Source organism: Rana temporaria, chromosome 4, assembly GCF_905171775.1.
Source record: "Rana temporaria chromosome 4, aRanTem1.1, whole genome shotgun sequence".
Lineage (NCBI taxonomy): Eukaryota > Metazoa > Chordata > Amphibia > Anura > Ranidae > Rana > Rana temporaria.
The window spans coordinates 119,431,095-119,449,244 of record NC_053492.1 but is presented as its reverse complement, the minus strand read 5'-3'; the positions used below and the strand labels follow the sequence as shown (position 1 = coordinate 119,449,244).

At 46.1% G+C, this 18,150-nt stretch overlaps 1 protein-coding gene and 1 non-coding gene across 3 annotated transcripts in view; both read left to right on the top strand.

Moving 5' to 3' along the window:
- Positions 1–18,150, top strand: part of GIGYF2 (GRB10 interacting GYF protein 2) — a 183,988-nt gene that overhangs the window by 137,039 nt on the left and 28,799 nt on the right. For both annotated transcript variants that reach the window (XM_040348946.1, XM_040348947.1), the window contains 4 exons: positions 4,139–4,258; positions 10,436–10,696; positions 11,524–11,733; positions 15,116–15,235. In XM_040348946.1, coding sequence (XP_040204880.1) covers positions 4,139–4,258; positions 10,436–10,696; positions 11,524–11,733; positions 15,116–15,235 — 711 coding nt within the window. The remainder of the gene's footprint in view (positions 1–4,138; positions 4,259–10,435; positions 10,697–11,523; positions 11,734–15,115; positions 15,236–18,150) is intronic.
- Positions 813–935, top strand: LOC120938440. The gene has a single exon (XR_005749057.1). It is a non-coding gene; the product is annotated as a small nucleolar RNA SNORA26 (small nucleolar RNA).

The window sequence follows — 18,150 nt, the reverse complement described above, 5'->3', positions numbered from 1 at the left end:
GGAAGGCAAAAAACCCCAGCAGAGCATGATCCAATTTGCTACAACAGGGAAATAAATTCCTTCCTGATCCCCCGAGAGGCAATCGGATTTACCCTGGATCAACTTTACCTACAAATCTTAGTACTCAGTTATATTCTGTACATTTAAGAAAGTATCCAGACCTTTCTTAAAGCAATCTACTGAGCTGGCCAGAACCACCTCTGGAGGGAGTCTGTTCCACATTTTCACAGCTCTTACTGTGAAGAAACCTTTCCGTATTTGGAGATGAAATCTCTTTTCCTCTAGACGTAAAGAGTGCCCCCTTGTCCTCAGTGTTGACCGTAAAGTGAATAACTCAATACCAAGTTCACTATATGGACCCCTTATATATTTGTACATGTGGATCATATCCCCCCTAATTCTCTTCTCAAGAGTGAATAAATTTAGTTCTTCTAATCTTTCACACGGGCAGACCATTCAGGTCCACCTGCCAGTTTTTCAGGCAGAACTGAATGGATGCTCCATGCTTCTCTATGGAGCCACAGATGACATGCCCGCTGATTCCGACCTGCCAAAGTGTGACGAAGGAAAACCCTATTTTCCATCCATCGATCGGATGACAACGGACTCTACGGTCCGTCATTATCTGATCCCCCAGAGGGGAGAGCAGCGCTCTGTCAGGTCGGTCCCTACACAGTCTGCAGACACAGACCTGTCATCGGAGCGATCCCTGCTGAGCAAAGGGGAGCCTGAAAATGGTCCGCCCCGTGTGAAAGAGCCCTTAGTATAAAAGCTTAACCTGTATTGAGTTAATAAATATTTGCGCCCCTTCATTGCCCATTTAAAGCCACCCATGCTTTCTAATGGCTAACACAGGGGGGCAGAGCATTTTCCTCTCTAAAACGCAGTTTGGAGGCTTGCACCCTCCTCTCTGTATCCTGTCGTGAGGTACATCTCTGCTGATTCAAACTGTGCAAACTGTTGGCGCTATATAAAACCTGTGTATTATGCCTTTTTTTTTTTATCTGAAAAAGTGACCCTTCAAACAATGTGTCTACCTGGATGGACACTCAGAAGTGTTTTGGGGTTTCCAGTGAAATTTGAATGGGCCAGTGTTGACGGTTAGGACTCATGCACACAGTATGTTATAAAAGGTTTTTTTTCTGTAGGGTTTTTAGCTTTTTTGGGGGGTAAAACCACGCTTTCATGGCTCAAACTGATAAACGCAGAATAGCTGCATTTTTCAGCGTTTAAGCTGTTTTCAGAATTGGAGTATTTTTCCAGCTGAAATTCCTCTCAAAGCTTGCTAGTTCTGGGGGGTGGTTTCCTGATGGGAAAACACCCTAGCCAAAAACAGCCTATGTGTGGATGGACACATAGATGACATGCTGGGGAGTTTATTGAATGCAAAATCATCTGAAGCCAAAAACGGCTGCTGTAAAAACGTTGTGTGCATGAGGCCTAAAGTACAATACAGGCTTTAGCGCAGCATTTGTCTTGTAGTGCATGAGCTGCTGCGTTTTTTTTTTAAGTCAAAGTCTGTGGCCTATGTCCGTTGTTTGGAACGGCTTGTAGACGGGAACCAATCTCTAGCAGGAGTCTCAAACTGGCGGCCCTCCAGATGTTGCGAAACTACAAAATCCCATGAGGCATTGCAAGGCTGACAGTTAGAAGCATGACTCCCACAGGCAGAGGCATGATGGGACTTGTAGTTTTGCAACAGCTGGAGGGCCGCCAGTTTGAGACCCCTGGAGGTAATCTTCAATGTATTTCAATAGAGTACTAGTTGTGACAATGTAATTTTTTGAAAATTACTTGTTTAAGCCATACTGTGTTACTTTGTTAATATATTTTGCTAATGCCAAATTCAAAAGTTGAAAACATTTACATGAAAAATTCTCTGTATAAAGGGACCTCGCGTTTCCGTGTATTAAATGCATTTAAAAAAAAAAAAAAATATTTGTAATTTTTTTACTTTTTGCAAAATGGTGAAGACTGAACGTAAGCAAAAATTTTAAATAACCATGTTTCTCAAACAATCTGAAGGTTTCCATTGTTCCCTTACATATTTTAGAATTTGTTAAAGACCCCCTGAGCTATATATTTTCTGAAAGACTAGGACCAGTAGAACTAGGACCAGTAGAAGAGGCTACTGATTTTTAAGGCCCTACGATATTTACGCAAATGTTTATCAAATCAATATATTTGCTAAAAATTCTCAAATCTTTTTTAGCAGATATAAACACAGCACATTTTACAAAATTCCTGCTAAATTCTTATGAAATATAAAAGCTTAACCTGTATTGAGTTCATAAATGACAAATTATTTGTAAATTTAAAATTGAGCATTTTTTGATAAGTAGTAGAAATCGGACATACGCAAAAGTTTCTTAGAAAATCTGGAGGTTTTTCTTTTTCCACTTCTGCTTTCAGAATTTGAAAGACCCCCACCCCAAACCATACATTTTCTGAAAGCACATGGCCAGTAGAATAAAAAAGATGCTACTTTTTAAGGCGGCGCGATATCTGCGCAAATGTTTAGCAAAACAATGTTTTCGCTAGAAATACACTTAAATCATTAATTGTGGATTCATACATGGCAAAATGTACAAAATTCCTAGTAAATATACAAATTAAGACTGTATTGAGTTAAATGTACAAATATTTGTACATTTTAAAATGCACCTTTTTGTGAAATGGTGAAATCTGAAGGTACGCAAAACTAAATAAAAACAATTTACTCAAAAAATCCAGAGTTAAATATTTTTCACTTACCGCTTTCAAAACTTGCACCCTTCAAACTAGACCTTTTCTAAAAGCACATGACTCGTAGAATAAAAAAAAGTGCTACTGATTTTGGTGCCCCGCAATAATTGTACAAATGTTAATCATATCACTATTTTCACAAAAAAATACATTAAAATCATTAATAGTGCACATAAACACAACATAACAAAATTCCTGTTAAATTGCTACTAAAGCATTGTTCACATGTGGCATACTAAAGTGTGGGGATGTACAGGTGTTTCGTGCATCCCCGTGCAGACCGTCACATTTATGTCAATTGGGATCTAACGGCTGCACAGGCATATTTGCTGTTCCCAATCTGACATCCGTGTGGGTACATGACCCCGATTGCAGACAGTGTGAGCTCAGGGATATGCATAGAGACCTACATAGATGTAAAATTGGGAGCAATGGCTCTGTTCGTGCAGGTGTTGCATCCCAAATTACATCAATGGGACTGCCTGCACAGAGATGCATGGGACACCTGTGCATCCCTGTAAAGCAGGGGTCTTAAACTGGCATCCCTCCAGCTGTTGCAAAACTACAGGTCCCATCATGCCTCTGCTTGTGGGAGTCATGCTTGTAACTGTCAACTTTGCAATGCCTTGTGGGACTTGTAGTTTTGTAACAGCTGGAGGGCTGCCAGTTTGAGACCCCTGCCGTAAAGATACGCTGTGTGTATGCCCTGTCTGCCTTTGTATGCCTTAGGCCCCTTTCCCACAAGCAAACCGTTCGGGTCTACCTGTCCATTTTTCAGGCATGCTAAATCAGACCAACCATTGTTCTCTATGGAGAGGCTGATGGAAATGGACATGTGTCTCTTTACACATGCCTGCATCCTATCCTGTCCAGTCCGCTAAAAACAGACTGAAGGGTGAGACTTGGGTGAGATATCAGAGGTCTAAACAGACCCACATATCTTTTTTTTGAGAGCAGGAGGGGGACTGAAGAGCACTAGTGTATCCTCCATGTAAAGCATCCCCTTAGCCGAGGCTCTTCAAACTTTTCTGTACGGGGGCCACATGTTATATTTTACAAATGGGGGTCCCCAAGAAAATAATTTTACGAACGAATGTCATATCAGAGTATCAACCACCCACCCCTTTCATATCAGTCACCTTACACACCTCCTCCCCCATTTCTCCTTCACATCAGTGTCACTCTTTCATATTAGAGGCACAAAAAAGTTCATCCATGCCCGATTTGTACATTGTGGATCCATTATTTTCATAGATGCTGATTTGTTAAGGTATACACTGGTTACTTGGATACCCAAATGATAATTGCTTAGGTGGACAGGATTGCTATATCTATATCCTCTATAATGTTGTGTACGAATGGAAATTGATAGTAATGTATCTTTGCTTTAAAGATTGAGCAGGAGAGAAGGGAAGCAGAATTGAGGGCCAAGCAAGAAGAGGAGGAGCGTCGACGACTTGAAGAGGAGGAGAGGAAAAGAAAAGAAGAGCTGGAGCTGGCACATCGAAAACAGGTATTAAAGTTTTTCCGGTACCTAAAAGATTTATGGCAACAGTGCAGTTAAATATCATTTTAAGAATCCTAGGAAGGCCTCGCTTATGAGAGCTTACTATCTGAGAGAGCTACGAGTATGTATACTGACCTGGATTTGTGACACTCGGACAAGTTTAAAGAGAACCTGTGAAGATAAGTACAACAGACCCTTAATGTTGCTTACACATATGGTTGAATGCTTTTTGTAACACACCAGATGCAATAAATGATTACAACCTATTGCACATCTATATTTGAGTAATAATGGTGAGGGGGGAAAAAAGAAAACTGGGTGTTTTGTATGTTGGCGGCCATCTTGGTACAGCTCTTGGCCTCCAGTGACTAGAATAACGGCACTGACGGCCTATGCACACTTTCCTGTGGGATGGCACAGACAGCATTTTTGGCTTCTCAGCAGCGGCAGTCTGGTCGGGCGGTGAGTCCCCCGGGGGGGGGGGGGGGGAGGTTTCCCTGCTCTGTTGTGGCCGGGAGGGTGTCCTGTGGTCCTGCCTGGCAGTTAGTGACTCTAACTGACATGCCGGAGTTAACCCTTAGTGCCCCTGTTCCTGTGGCCTCCATGGATGCTGTGATAGCAGTCCCTGAGGCGTTTGTGGTCAGGATTGAAGTGGTGGGGGAAAAAGGGGTGTAACAAAGCGTCCTGTTCCCCCCCCCCGCCTTCTTCTGGGATGTCTCTGACACGGAATCGGGCCTCGCTGCATCGTCCGGCTCTGGCTCCGTTTTGTCAGATGCTGCAGGCCTAAGCCCACACGGACCGTGAGGATGACTCTGCTTCAGGGTCAGCGCATGATTATGCATTTGTTGGGGCTCTTGTCACTGCGGTGCAGGTTACTCAAGCACTTGAGTCGGTGGAGGCATCAGAGATGTCAGTCCCTTTTGGGTTCAGCAAGCCGCCCCGCACCGCAAAAAGTGTTTTACTTGTGTTTCATATCTGGACTGTTATACAAGGAATGGGATCGGCCGCAGAAAGTTTTTGCAGTACCAAAATACTTTGCGGTCCATTACCCACTGTTATAGGAAATCCTCCTCAAAAGGGTATCTCCTCCGTCAGTGGACCCCCCTGTTTCCAGGCTGGTGAAGCTTGTTTTGGAACCAAGGCTGCCACGTTACCTGTGGAAGGGGCTCCCGCTTTTAAGGACCCCGCAGATAGGAGAGCTGTGGCCCGCTCCATATTCGCAGTGGTGGGGTCAGTGGGGAGACTGGTTTTGGCCGGGGCTCTGGTGTCGCAGACACTTACCGAACGGGCCAAGTCCCTGGTGCGGGAGCTAGATGCGCAGAATGCTTCTGAGACCTGCGTGGACCTGGCCGACCAGTTGGTGCAAGGTCTGAAATTTGTCTGTGAGTCGGCCCTTGATACGCTCCCCTTGTTCTCCAGGGCCTCCGCCTATGCGGTGGTACTACGCCGCCTTGTGTGGCTAAAGTGTTGGTCTGCGGACCAGTCCTCTAAGAAGTCCCTGGTGGACTTACCCTTTAAGGGTGAACGGCTTTTTGGGGCGTCCCTGGATGACATCATAAAAGATGCCACAGGCGGTAAGAGCACTCTGCTCCCGCAATCTGGGAAGGGTAAGGAGCCTCGCTGTAGGCAAGGGCCCTCGTTTACTACCCCCAAGCGTTTTTTTCGCCCGCCAAGTGCGGCAGGAAGACGTTTCCAGGGTGCTAAGATGTCCACTGAAGGGCAAAAGCGCCCCTGGTACCACAAGCCTGTGGACAAGCCTGCCTCCGCATTAAGGTTTGCCCCCGCCCACATCCCGGGTGGGGGGCCGGCTTTGCGAATTTGCGGCTCAGTGGAGGTCTCTTCTTTCCGACCTTTGGGTTTGCGAAGTAGTTTCCTCGGGGTACAAGATAAAGTTTCTTTCTTGTCCACCAAACAGATTTTTTCCCTCCAACCTCCGGCTTCCTGTGGATCGCCTGAAGGAGCTGTCCAGGATCTGCTGGTCAGGGGGGTGTTTGTACCGGTTCCCTCAACGGAACGGTTTCAGGGGTTTTACTCCAATCTGTTTGTAGTCCCCAAGAAGGTCGGGGTCCGTCCGGTCCTGGACCTCAAGGCCCTCAATTGCTTTGTCAAAGCGCAAAAATTCAGGATGGAGTCGATTCGATCAGTAATACCAGCGCCCCATCAGGGGGATTTCCTAGCATCCCTGGATATCAAGGATGCGTACTTGCATATCCCCGTATGCGCAAAATACCAGGGGTTTCTGCGCTTTGCAGTCGGGGAGGACCATTTTCAATTTGTGGCCCTCTCGTTCGGCCTGGCTTTGGCACCACAGGTTTTCACCAAGGAGCTTGCCCCGATTCTGGCCCTGCTGCGGAAGCGCGGGATCACTATCGTGGGATACCTGGACGACCTTCTTCTGAGAGCTTCCTCAAGCTCAGAATTCGAAGAGGATGTGTCTATGACCTGTCAGACCCTCAGAGAACTCGGTTGGCTGCTGAATATCCAGAAGTCAGTACCGGTACCGTCTCAGCGGCTGGAATATCTGTGGTTGGTCCTGGATTCCTCGGAGGCGAGTTTTCCTCCCAGCGGAAAAACTGCAGACTCTGCAATCTGCGGTGCAGCGTTTGTCGACCCAGAAATGGGCGTCGCTTCGCTTTTGCATGCGAGTGCTGGGTCTGATGGTGGCCTCTTTCGAGGCAGTTCCGTATGCCCAATTCCACACTCGAGTGTTACAGAAAGAGATTCTGTCACGTTGGAACAAGCTTCCTTCGTCTCTGGATTACCAGATTCGGGTGAGTCCACTGACCAAGTCCTCCCTAGTGTGGTGGCTGACATCTCCGGTACTACGGACCGGGAAATTGTTTCTGCCGTTTCACCGGACAGTGATCACGACGGATGCCAGCCTCTCTGGCTGGGGGGGTGTCTGGGGTGTCCAGTCAGCCCAGGGGCGCTGGACTCAGGAGGAGTCCCGCCTTTGAATCAATGTCAATCATCAGGGGGGCACACGAAGCTCTGCTGCAGCGACGAAAGTTGCGCACTTCCTCCGGTGGGCCGAAAACTACGTTCCAGCTCTGTCGGCGGTGTACATTCCGGGGGTGTGAAATTGGCAAGCCGACTATCTAAGTCGCCAAAGGCTAGACCAAGGAGAATGGTCGCTACCCCCGGAGGTGTTTCAGACTCCGTGCCAAAAATGGGGCACTCCAGACATGGACCTTCTAGCGTCCCGTCTCAATCGGAAGGTGTCACGATTCATGACCAGGTCGAGGGACGCGTCAGGCGCGTTGGTGGCACCTTGGGGTCACTCGCCAAATATACGCCTTCCCTCCCCTGCAGCTTCTTCCGTGCCTGCTGCGCAGGGTGGAATCCGAGGGGATACCAACAATCCTGATCGCTCCGGATTGGCCGCGCCATCCCTGGTACGCAGACCTGGTGCGTCTGGTGGCAGACGTCCCCTGGCGTCTACCCCTGAGAGAAGACCTTCTGTCGCAAGGTCCTATCTTTCACCCTGCTTTATAGTCGCTGGCTTTGATGGCGTGGCTGTTGAGAGCCAGGTGTTGAAGGACCGAGGCCTGTCGGGCTCGGTGATTTCTACCATGCTACGAGCACGGAAGTCCACTTCAAGTAAGATTTACCATTGTACGTGGAAGGCCTACATCTCTGTGTGAAGAGATAAAGTGGCACCCCCGTACATACGCGGTGTCCCGGATTCTGTTGTTTTTCCAGCGTGAAGTGGATCAGCCTCTCGCCTTAAGTACGGTTAAGAGCCAAATCTCGGCTCTAGCTGTTTACTTTTAGCGACCCTTGGCAGCACACTCCTTGGTGCGTACGTTTGTGCAGGGGGACCGGCATGTGGCCCCTCCTGTGCGTCCTCCACTGCCTCCTTGGGACTTGAATTTAGTTCTTTCTGCGCTTCAAGAAGCTCCGTTTGAGGACATTCGGAAGATTCCTTTGTTGACTCTGTCCCAGAAGGTGGTTTTTCTGGTGGCAATTACCTTGGTCAGACGGGTATCTGAACTGGTGGCCTTGTCCTGCAAGGCTCCCTACTTGGTCATCCATAAGGATAAGGTGGTGCTGCGGCCGCAGCCATCATTCCTTCCTAAGGTTGTTTCGGCTTTTCACATTATTGAGGACATTGTTCTTCCATCCTTGTGTCCTCGGCCGAAAAACTCGAAGGAGGACACTTTGCTTTCCTTGGACATGCTTCGAGTCCTACGGGTGTACTTGTCTGCTACGGCTCAGTTTCGGAGGTCGGACTCACTGTTCGTGCCGGTGACTGGTCCTAAAAAAGGCCTGGCGGTCTTGTCGGCCACCATTTCTAGGTGGATCAGACAGGTCGTGCTCCAGGCCTATGCCCTAAAGGGGCGGACGCCTCCCTTTCAGGTCACGGCGCATTCGACCAGGGCGATTGGTGCCTCTTGGGCTTTGTCTTGCAGGTTTGCAAGGCGGTGACCTGGTCGTCAAACCACACCTTTTCAAAATTTTACAAGGTGGATGTGAGTGCATCTTCGGATGCCTCCTTTGGCCGCAAGGTTTTACAGGCGGCAGTTTAAGGTTGAAGTTTCCTCCGTTGAGGAACTCCGGTTTGTTTGGGGGGGAAACTTGGTTTGCTGTGTTTTTTCCCACCCCTCGAAATTTTTGACACTGCTCGGGGACATCCCTAAGGTCAGTGCTGCTGTGTTCGTCCATGAACGGAAGAGAAAATAGGATTTTTGTACTCACCGTAAAATCCGTTTCTCTGAGTTCATGGACGGACACCGCACCCACCCCTCCTTTGTACTGCTTGTCTACGAACTGAGGCTGGATGCTTCCAGAGAGTGGGATGTACCCGGGGGACACGCCCCCTGGGAGGTGCTGTACTAAGAGGTTTTTTAACATTTAAAGTGCTGTGTTTTGTTCTGCCTAGTCTCTCCTAGAGCGAAGGTACATAACCCTAAGGTCAATGCTGCTGTGTCCATCCATGAACTCGGAGAAATGGATTTTACGGCAAGTACAAAAATCCTATTTTTTGGGTTAAAGTGGAGTTGCAGCCAAAAATGGAACTTCCACTTTTTGGAACCCTCCCCCCCTCTTGTGTCACATTTGGCACCTTTCAGGGGGTAGCAGATACCTGTCTAATACAGGTATTTGCTCCCACTTCCTGGCATAGATCACCTCTGTGATCTACGCCACTTCCGGCGCTTACTCTGTACCCCGCTGTCTTCTGGGAGACACATCTCTCAGAACACAGCGGGGACCAATGAAGAATCGCAGCGCAACTCGCGCATTCGCAGTAGGGAACCGGGAAGCGAAGCTGCCACGCTTCATTTCCTGATTCCCTCACCGAGGTTGGCAGCTGAGAGCCAAGCGAATAACTCGCCTTCGGCTGCCGACATCGTGGGCACCCTGGACAGGTAAGTATCCATATATTAAAAGTCAGCAGCTGCTGTATTTGTAGCTGCTGGCTTTTAGTATTTTTAAGTGGGACCTCCCCTTTAAGTATCATAGCCTTACAAACCACGGAACAATCCGTTAGAGAAGATGTCCTGTTCCCTCTCTAATCCAGGTAAATAGACGATATGTCTTCACACTAAACAAACATGATATCTGGGAGTGAGTCAGGTCATCTCTGTTTGAGTGAAACCGTTGTCCAGGCTTTTGCTCTGTATACAAGTGTTTGCATACTAAATTTCCACCCTCCCACCTATAGGGATAGTTTAATCAACATTTTCCTTTTCTCTGGGGAAAACCCACCTTGTCTTGAGTCTTTCTGATTTTGTATTTTATGATTTACAAAAAAAAAAAAAAAAAAAATTATCCATGCCATTGACACCTTCTTTCACTGTACCCAATCCATCTCCTGACAGTACAGAGGCTTGGGGGTGCTGTGTAAATGCTTAGTTTGGTGTGTATTGCTAGAGTGTTTTTTCTTGAGAGAGAGAGAATGTGATCAGCATAGGGCCAATCGGCACAGGCCAGGCAGAGGGTCAGGGGTCCGGCAGCCTCTTAGGACAATCGGGGGGAGAATAAGAACTCTTCCTACAAGCTTGAACCAGACACTAATGGAAGTCACAAGACTGCTATATACTGCTTAGAGTATTTAGCAGGTTACATTTACAAAAACTATTTAATTTCCGTGTTCTCTGTACTGTGGGAGACCAGATATAGTGAATGCAGGGTTCTGGGTTAAGTAACACTTTAAAGTAGTGATTGTGTATTCTCTTTTAGGAAGAAGCTCTGCGGCGACAGAAGGAACAAGAACTGGCACTTAGGAGGCAGATAGAGGAAGAAGAGCGAAAAAGAGAGGAAGAAAAAAGGCTGCTTGAAGAGAGGAGAAGACAGGAGGAGGAGAGAAGGCGACAAGAAGAAGAAAGGCGGAGACTTGAGGAAGAAAGGAAAAGGGCAGAAGATGAAAGGCGAAAAAAGGAGGAAGAAAGGAAACGAGAGGAGGAGGAAAGAAGGCAAAGGGAAGAGCTTCAAAGGAAGCAAGTGAGTTTGTGCTTGTATTTTGATGCAGACTTTCAATACAAAAGGCATGTACTTGCAGGTCCAAAGTGTTTTTGAATGTATTTATACCAGGGTTAATAAAGGTTGTCCTCTATTGATTTTATTGCCAGAGCTATGCTCTTGTACAGAAAAATAATTTGAAAGGGATTTGTTCTAGGTAAACGTGAAATGGGAGGCATAGAGATATTGGCTCTTTTGACTTTGATAGTTGAAGCACGTGCTGGTGTGTGACTTTGGAGTGGTAACTGCCCTGATCAACACAAGGGTCCGCAATATCACTGCAAGGCACATTAAAAACAATTGTTTACAATGTGCCACATTCACACCACAGCTCTGATGTGGTGCAGAAAAATGCCAATATGTGTTTTTGCAACAGTTCATCGGATGGCACCACGGTTCATCGCCTGAGGTCTTTCACACTGGAGCGTTGCGCTGGCGGGATGCTAAAAAAAAGTTCTGCCAGACGCATCTTTTAGGCGCGGCAAAATTAACGCTCCTATAGCGTCCCTGCCCATTGAAATCAATGGGGTAGTGACTCCAAACCGCCCGCAAAATGCAGCAAATTGGCGTTTTTGCAGGCGGGTTTAACCCCTGTTTCGGCCGATAGTGCCTGAAAATGGCGGCAAACGCGAGGGTAAAACGCAGCTAAATATAGTGGCGTTTTACCGGCAGCGTACCAAGCACCTCAGTGTGAAAGTACCCTTAGTGCAAGGCTAGTGTGAATGACTAAAGTTTTTTTTTATGCTCCTTCCTGTCTACAGCTTTTTTTTATTTATTTTTTGCACCAGTACAATTGTGCTTTTTCTTAGCAGGAGGAGGCAGCTAGATGGGCTCGTGAAGAGCAAGAGGCAGCACAACGATTGCTGGAAGAGGCAAAACAGCAGCAGGAAGAAGAAGAACGCAAGAAGCGGGAAGAAGCTCAAAGACAAAAAGAACTTCAGAGACAGAGGCAGCAGCAACAGGAAGCACTTAGACGATTGCAGCAGCAACATCAGCAGCAGCAACTGGCACAGATGAAGGTTATAAACTTCATTGATTTTTCTTAACAAAGCTGTTCATATTTGTGTTCTTAGGCCCATTTCACACTAGTACTCCTGTCGCTGGCACATCTGTCTTTAAAACTGCAGAAAAAAAATCATCTTTGTGTCAGTCCCTCACTGACCAGATGAGCGAAGCATCCCTGAAGGAATGCTGCAGAAGGTAAATTGCCAATGAGGAAGTGACATCTCGCTTATCCAGCTGACTAAAGAGATCAACGCATGGTTGTTGCATCTTAATTAGACAGTACAGTACACATACTTTATCTTCATAGACCCTGAGTTGTAGGCTGGTGCAGTTGGGTGATTTTGCACTGGTAAAGCTTTTGAGGACTGGCCCCCCTGTGCATCCCCCCATATATCCCTCTCCCATGAAGGAAAAAATCCAGCACCTGGACATCTTGGCATTAAAAATGTATATCTTTTATTTAATCCATCAAACCGGTAATACTTTCCTAAAAATTAATGTGTTTCAGCCTCCTGCATAGGCCTTGGCCATAACGAAAGCCTATGTTGGAGGCTGAAAGCCTCAATTTTTAGGAATTGATTCCATTTTATGGTTTGATGGATTAAATAAAGATATCAACTTTTAATGCCAAGACATCCTGGTGCTGGATTTTTACTGTCTCCATTGAATTTTTGACGTTCAGTACTACGCAAGTCCAGGCACAAATGTCTTGATCTTATCCTGTCTAGGTTATAGCACTTTCTTTGTCGCTCTGTAACCCTCTCCCACTCCATTCGTTCTCCATTGTTTGCTAGTGTCCTAAGGTGATGGACCTCTTCTCCGTTATGGAGAATCATTCTTGGCTTGACTAGTTTATTATTTTACTTCAAATTCTTCATTCAACTCACTGTCTTCTAATACAAAAATATAAGCCATGCATCCAGATCTGTGAAACCTCAGTAAAACCCTTGGGTACCATACCGGGACCCTGTGCTGTAGAGTATAACCTGTAATTTTGCAAAGCCTTGATCCTATAAAGGCACCAGCAGCAAGGACAGGTCATCTTGCTTCTTTGACCATTACTGTAGTCCCACAGAAAGTATGAGATATTTCCTTTACTTTAACGGCTAATGTGTATGCTGAATGGTATGTATTTATATGGTTTAAATTATTCGTAACCCTGTAATGTGTTTTAAAATGTATTAAATTACACAAATATATTGAACTTTTCAAGCGTGACACTAAAACTCAACCACTAAGAGCTTGGTCTCAGGTGTTACATCATACCACTGGACTTTGTTAGAGGGCAGTCACCACCCAGGTAGCAGCATTCTCGCTCTCAAACGCGCTTACTCCATTTTTGCACCACGCTCTGAGTACTCCACAGGGAATACCCTCAACGTTGGCAATGGCAGAAAAACACCACAAGGGAACCACAGAAGAAGCTCAGGCATGGATTCACTCTGCCAAAGTTCTGCAAAACATTTAAGTTTTACTTGGAATGACAACGTTTCCCTTGCAATAGAGCAGGGCCCTATTTTAACACTGGACTATGCACCCAATTCTAGCACTATCTCTGACACGCAGCCATGTTTTAACTTGCCCTGTCCCCAGTGTGTTCCGGCAGTCAATCCTCTAGAGCAGGGATCTCCGTATTGTGGCGCGCAGCTAGAATCACTCCCGCTGTATCCCAGTGAGTGAGTGAAGCAAGGAATAATGTACTGTACTGTACACAAATATTACTGGGGACACTGATTGGACACTGGGGACACACTTAGTGTCCCTGTTGGTCTTTTATCAGAGTGTCTCCGTCGGTCTTTTATCAGTGTCCCCGTGAAATTTACCGTACCAGTAGCTGCTGCATTTCCCACCCTAGGCTTATAAGTTTTCCCATTTTTTAGGTGCCTCGGCTTATACTCGGGTTGGCTTATACTCGCGTATATACGGTAATCCACATTTGGAAGCCAATCAATAAACTCATTATCCTTATTGTGCAGGAGACTTGTGTATCTTAAACATTAAGTTATTTCCCACTAAGGAAGTCCGGGATCTGTCCTGGTCCTGTCTGCCTTACACCTCTATATCCCCTGACACTGATTTAATCCAACCAGCCCATATTTTGTAAAAAAAATTTGGGCAACCCCTGGAAATGTAAGTCTGCTTATATTTTGTTAGGGCTCCATTAATCGGGTCAATCCTGTAGTGGAGGAACAGAGGCCCATCATCCTTCCACTTCAACGCCAGTGCTTTTTTAGCATGAAAGAATAGTATTCTCGAGAGTCTTTTTTATATTCGGACAACTCCTCCCCAAAGTCACCTAGTATGCATCTGGCCGCCGGAGTATATATGTTCGGGAGAGCGAGTTTCTCCTCAGTGAATGACATGATGGTCGACCAGAACCTCCCCGCACGAGGACAAAGCCATATCATGTGAAAGTAATCTCCCACCTCTGCCCTGCATCTATTGCATCAGTTCTTAATATCTTTCTTTACCCCTCTAGCCCAGCAGCCAGCTATTGCTGAAATTTCTGTTCTTCAAACTGCAGCTAATTTGACGGTTTTAAAAAAAATATTTTTATATATTTTTTAAATAAAATATATTTTTTATTTTAATTTCTATACATTTTTATATAACACATTGCTAATAGCATTAGCAAAATGTCCATGCGGTGCACATCTAGCAGATGTGATACAGGAGAAGGTCAGAGACTGCAGACGTGATACAGGAGATAGTGAGAGACCGCAGACATGGTACAGAGGAGATGGTGAGAGACCGCAGACATGGTACAGGAGAAGGTCAGAGACCGCAGACATGGTACAGGAGAAGGTCAGAGACTGCAGACGTGATGCAGGAGATGGTGAGAGACCGCAGACGTGGTACAGGAGATGGTGAGAGACCGCAGACGTGGTACAGGAGCGCTGCGGGAGTTAAGAGTGCAGGACTTGTTTGACATGCTGTTAGAAACGGTGAGCCCACTCGTGAAGGTTTCTGCCTTTCAGCCGCCTCGTCTAGGAGACAGGACTGGACAGGGGCGCTCCAGAATGACACCCCTGTTTTCTGTGGCACCAGGGACGGGGCCCAGGCCTCACCCCATTTTCGGCTCCATTATCGCCGTGATTTCTCTTTCGGTAAAGTGCTGAAAACACAATTTTCGGCCGATATGTTTCGGTGGCCGAAATTTCGGTGCATCCCTACATAATACACAAATCATGAGCGTATTTTGAGAGACCGTGCTCTACAATTACCCAGTCAAATCCTATCTGATTTAATGTGTTCACATGCTGATCACATACCACCAGTATAGTAATAAGCTTTCTTTTACTGTATTTTTTGTTATAGTTGTAAATTGTTTTGGTGCAAGAATTGATAAGAGGAAATGTTTTTACTCTGGCCTAATTGTGTGCTTTACCCTCCTAGCTACCTTCTTCATCCACATGGGGGCAGCAGGTGAATTCATTAGGATCATCTCAGTCGGCATCATCTTTGGCGGAGATACAGAAACTTGAGGAGGAGAGGGAACGACAGAACCAAGAAGAGGTCTGTCTGTTTGTTTGTTTGTTTTTTTTTTTTTTATACTCATGATATTGTCTTTGTTATGGTTAAATGAACGTTTAGATCTTTTTAGAGATCAGACTGTAGAAAATGTGCTTCTTTTATGTTTTCATTTAAATAAACCTGCCCCTCTTCCTGAACATCCAGGACTGTGGGAGTTAATGGCTTTGAGTCTCCAGGTTGAGCTGCACTAACGATTAGCTGACAAGAACCCAATCCCTCTTACCCTCTCATCCAATGAGAAACATTCTTTAAATGAAGACACTGCTTGTAAAACAATCTGTGAATAGAGGAGAGTTCTGTGACTCTCCAGACACACTACAATTCACAGATCATGTTAGAAGCAGTGTAATTTTCTAAATGAATAAGAGGGCAGAAGTACCCGGACCCTGTTGGATCTTCTTGAGTGCAGCTTAGTCCTGAAACCCAAAACTGTTAACCCCACAGTTCCAGACATTCAGAGACGAAAAGACAGGGCATTCCTGTGATGTAGATTTTTACAGAAAACAGCTGCCTGCACAACAAGAGACTTCCTTCATTCCCGATAAGTAAGGTCACTAATGCTGTAGAGAGAGAAAATTAGCCTAAATTGGGCTTTAATTTAAAGCTGTTGTAAACTGATGGACACTTTTTCTTTTCTTACCTAGGTAAAGCCATAATGTGCAAGTATGCATCGTATACTTTAACATTATGTAAAACTTACCTGCAAGCAAAGCATTCCAGCGATGCAATGTCATTGCTGGAGGCTGCTTTCATCCTCACCCGTCTTGCTTTCCGGTTCGCAGACTCCAGCTTGGTGACTGGTCAGAGCCGCAATGACGTCACTCCTGCGCATGCCGTCGTTTGCGGCATAGGGCTCTGAAGGAACGGCATGGCTTACCCATAGGTAAAATTTAATGTTGGAAGTTTACTTCTGCTTTAAATGTGGGACAAGTTTATTAAAGTGGAGGTTCACCCGGAAATCGCTATTTTTAACCTTAGATTGATGCTCATTTAGTCTAGGGGAATCGGCTAGTTTATTTAAAATTGAAGCTGTACTTACCTTTTTAGAGAGCGATCTTCGCCGCCGCTTCCGGGTATGGGCTGCGGGACTGGGCGTTCCTATTTTGCTATATCAGTCTTCCGAAAAGGCTTCCGACGGTCGCATCCATCGCGTCACGATTTTCCGAAAGTAGCTGAACGTCGGTGTGCAGGCGCAGTATAGAGCCGCACCGACGTTCGGCTTCTTTCGGCTACTCGTGACGCGTTGGATGCGACCGTCGGAAGCCTTTCGGAAGACTGTCAATCAAGAAGGAACGCCCAGTCCCGAAGACCCATACCCGGAAGCGGCGGAGAAGATCGCTGTTTACAACGGTAAGTACTGCTCGGATTTTAAAACAACTAGCCGATTCCCCTAGACCAGGGGTCTCAAACTGGCGGCCCTCCAGATGTTGCGAAACTACAAGTCCCATGAGGCATTGCAAGGCTGACAGTTACAAGCATGACTCCTACAGGCAGAGGCATGATGGGACTTGTAGTTTCGCAACAGCTGGAGGGCCGCCAGTTTGAGACCCCTGCCCTAGACAAAACGAGCATCAATCTAAGGGTAAAAAAAAATTATGTCCCGCTTTAATGATTTTGTAAGCAGACCTATTAAGAGTGATTATAACGGAGTATCTTGTAGGATTTTCTGTGATTTCATAGTATCCTAAATTGGATATTGCAGTCACTTTGCTGTCATGTGACAATGCCTAATGGTTCTTGGCCCCCGCCTTACCTTTTTTGGTTTCATCTTTCACATTTAGTCTTAACTAAAGCTGACCATAGATTGAAATTTTGGACCGTTCAGTAGAGATCGGCCTTGTCCTCAATCCATCTGTGGCCATTCCCATTCGAGAGAAGCTGTTCTAATGAATTGTGATTAAATGTGGGAGGTTGATACAGGAATCGGGACACAGAAGCTACACAAGGGGAAGTTCTTATTGCAGGATAGCAGAGAAGTGATTAAAGTTGCACTCATGCTATATGCAATAATTATCAGCCTAAGGGCTCATTCACACCTAGGCGTTTTTACGCCCGACGCCCCACGCTATTGCAGCCTGCAATACGCTGGAGGGGTTGTTTAACATTGTTGGCTGTGGAGATGGTTCACATCTCCACGCTGAACGCCTGAAGTTCAAAACAAGTCCCGGACCCTTTTTTCAGGCGGCTTTCGGCGTTCTGCATAGCCGACAATGTTAATCACTCCTCCGGCGTATTGTAGGCTAAAAAACTACGTGTTTTGTCGCGGCAAATCGCGGGACAAAACGCTGCAATTTGTCGCAGTACAATACGCCGCGTTCAGGTGTGAATGCAGCCTAACTGACAACTTAAATGCATGTTGCTCTCTTGTCTCTAGAGCTCATTCAGGAGCATGGCAACCCTGTGGTTGACTGATTATCTAAAGGGAGGGTAACAGCATTTTGGAAGTGCTATGCCATCACTTTATGGTCAGGTTTAACCCTCAAAAGAGCAACCTTTTGCACGCACTTGTAGGGTGATTGCGCCACAGCACCATTAACTTGAGTGGTTTGCTTTTATCAGCAGTACTGCTCACAGAATTTGACAAAGGGTATAATTTTTACCACAAAACAATGTGTGACATGTGCTGCTGCATGTCCTTGTTTAGGTGAGTGGTTGGAAAATTGTAAAACCGTGGCTCAACCACCTACCTTTAATTCCCACTGGCCACATGCCTGAACCAGCCCTTGGATATCCAGCTGGACAAGCCTGTAGTTATTCTCTGTGTACTTTTAACTTCTGTTCTTGCACCAAAGCTGCCTAGATTCCCTTTGGTAGTTCTTGGGACTCTATAGACATTACCATGCTAACACCACCAATGCTGGGTGGCATTGAATAGACTGGAATTTGGACTGGAATTT